Source organism: Danio rerio, chromosome 5, assembly GCF_049306965.1.
Source record: "Danio rerio strain Tuebingen ecotype United States chromosome 5, GRCz12tu, whole genome shotgun sequence".
NCBI classification, from domain to species: Eukaryota; Metazoa; Chordata; class Actinopteri; order Cypriniformes; family Danionidae; genus Danio; species Danio rerio.
Window position 1 is genome coordinate 74,202,501 of NC_133180.1, and position 2,500 is coordinate 74,205,000.

Here is a 2,500-nt window from a genome sequence, read left to right on the forward strand (position 1 = left end):
GCACCATTCAAGCGTATCGCACCGCAGGATGTCTATTCGTGCGTTTGTATTGACTTAACAAGTAAATCACTCGCGCTTGATGCGCGTTCCGCATCTGCTGTGAACGCAGCATAAGAAGCAAAACATTAGTAAGAATTTTTTTTTATTTATTTAATTTTTTTAGTGGAGACTAAATAGTTGAGTTTTTAGTCGTTTCTTAAAGACAGCGAGTGACTCTGCTGTTCTGATGCAGTTAGGTAGTTCATTCCACCAACTGGAAAGATTGAACGTGAGTGTTCGCGAAAGTGATTTCTTCCCTCTTTGGGATGGAACCACGAGGCGACGTTCATTCACAGAACGCAAGTTTCTGGAGGGCACATAAATCTGCAGAAGTGAGAGCAGATAAGAAGGAGCAAAGCCAGAAGTCGCTTTGTAAGCAAACATCAGAGCTTTGAATTTGATGTGAGCAGCAACTGGCAGCCTGCGCAAATGGATGAGCAGCGGAGTGACATGTGCTCTTTTAGGTTCATTAAAGACCACTCGTGCTGCTGCGTTCTGAAGCAGCTGAAGAGGTTTGATAGAGTTAGCTGGAAGCCCGGCTAGTAGAGAGTTGCAATAGTCCAGTCTGGAGAGAACAAGAGCTTGAACAAGGAGTTGAGCTGCATGTTCAAATAGAAAGGGTCGGACCTTTTTGATGTTATAGAGTGTGAATCTGCAAGATCGAGCAGTTCTAGAAATGTGGTCAGAGAAGTTTAGTTGGTCATCAATTGTTACACAATCGTTACACACTCCAAATTAGGACACATAAGTGTGACCAAAATACAAAATATTACTATTATTTTTTAACTTGTATCTTACGTGCTACTTTCAAACAAAGCAAAATTTAAATGTGCATTTAAAACGTCATTCTAGTTTCACTATATAGTCTACGTTTTAGCATGCTGTGAGAATGTATTCCTCTTCTGTTTGACTTCATTTCTATCCTCTCTGACTCATCTGTGATCCTCAGGGCAGAGACAGAGAGAGGCCTGTCCAGAAAACACATCATAGAAGGTGAAGTGCTGTTTATTAATGTGATAATAATAACAGTAATAATAAGAATGACAGAGCGGGTGGATGCTGATGGTGTTGTATCTGCAGGTCTCAGAGGCTCCCTGTCTAGACTACAGCTGGATTACGTGGATATTGTCTTTGCCAACCGAAGTGATGTGAACAGCCCCATGGAAGGTCTGTTATTATTTTTTTTACATCTTTTACGGCATGTGCTATGAATGCATAATTAATGCAAGACAAGCTCATTGGAAAAATGTGCCCTGGTGTACATTTTTGAGAACTGAGAAATATGTACATATGGCTGCATTTTAGGTGTAAATGAACGCTACGACACACATGAGAAATACGTAAATATTTATTGCAATGTATATGCCCTCTAGTGGATTTACGAGAAATGGCACATATCCTATGAGAACACGTGTCCCATAATGTATTTGAGATAGTCAAAAACTCCTTACGGTGCCCTCTAGTGGATTTGTGAAAACAAAAACTGCAAGGAAACGTAGTCCAGGGTACATATTTGTCAGTTGTTAAAAATGAAGCCCTGAGCACATATTTCCAGTGAGCCTGGGTTGAACTGATGCCATGTCGCTGATCATGTGCACTGCTGGGCTTTTGTGTTGACAGAGGTGGTACGTGCCATGACGTTTGTTATAAACCAGGGTATGGCCATGTACTGGGGCACATCACGCTGGAGCGCCATGGAGATCATGGTAGGATCTGAAGTCTCTCAATACGCAAAAGATCAACCCATAAGCATTCATGTGTCATACAATATGATGCATTTATCATTATGACCAGATGTGTATATACCAGTACCTACAATGGAAAACAGTATACACAATATCCATCTATACTCGTACATCCATCCATTCATTCACAAACTTATTCATCCATCCATCCACCCACCCACCAACCCATTCATTCATCTATTCTCCATCCATCCATTCATCCACCAACCCATTCATCCATCCATCCACCAACCCATTCATCCATCCATCCACCAACCCATTCATCCATCCATTCATCCATCTATCTATCCACCTACCAACCCATTCATCCATCCATCCATCCACCAAACCATTCATCCATCAACAAACCCATCCATCCACCCCTTCCATGCATCCATGCATCCACCAAAACCATTCATTCATTCATCCATCCTCCATCTATCCACCAACCCATTCATCTATCCATCCACAAACCCATCCATCCATCCACCAACCCATTCATCCATCCATCAACCCATCCATCCATCCCTCCATCTACCAACCCATTCATCAATCCATCCATTCATCTATTCACCCACTAACCCACCCATCCATTCATCCATCCATCCATCCTATTCATCCATCACACTGTGAACAATTCCAGGTTCCTCACAATACCTTCATGTTGTGCCAACACAAATCAATAAAGATAACTTAATTGTTTTTTTACAAATGTTTGTGAATTGCACATCAAACAA

General features: G+C 41.6%; 1 protein-coding gene across 3 annotated transcripts in view; it reads left to right on the plus strand.

Annotated features, from left to right (window-relative positions):
* Positions 1-2,500, plus strand: part of LOC100334158 (voltage-gated potassium channel subunit beta-3) — an 81,317-nt gene that overhangs the window by 72,426 nt on the left and 6,391 nt on the right. For all 3 annotated transcript variants that reach the window (XM_073951655.1, XM_073951656.1, XM_073951657.1), the window contains 3 exons: positions 989-1,032; positions 1,120-1,206; positions 1,660-1,745. In XM_073951655.1, the coding sequence (XP_073807756.1) occupies positions 989-1,032; positions 1,120-1,206; positions 1,660-1,745 (217 nt within the window). The remainder of the gene's footprint in view (positions 1-988; positions 1,033-1,119; positions 1,207-1,659; positions 1,746-2,500) is intronic.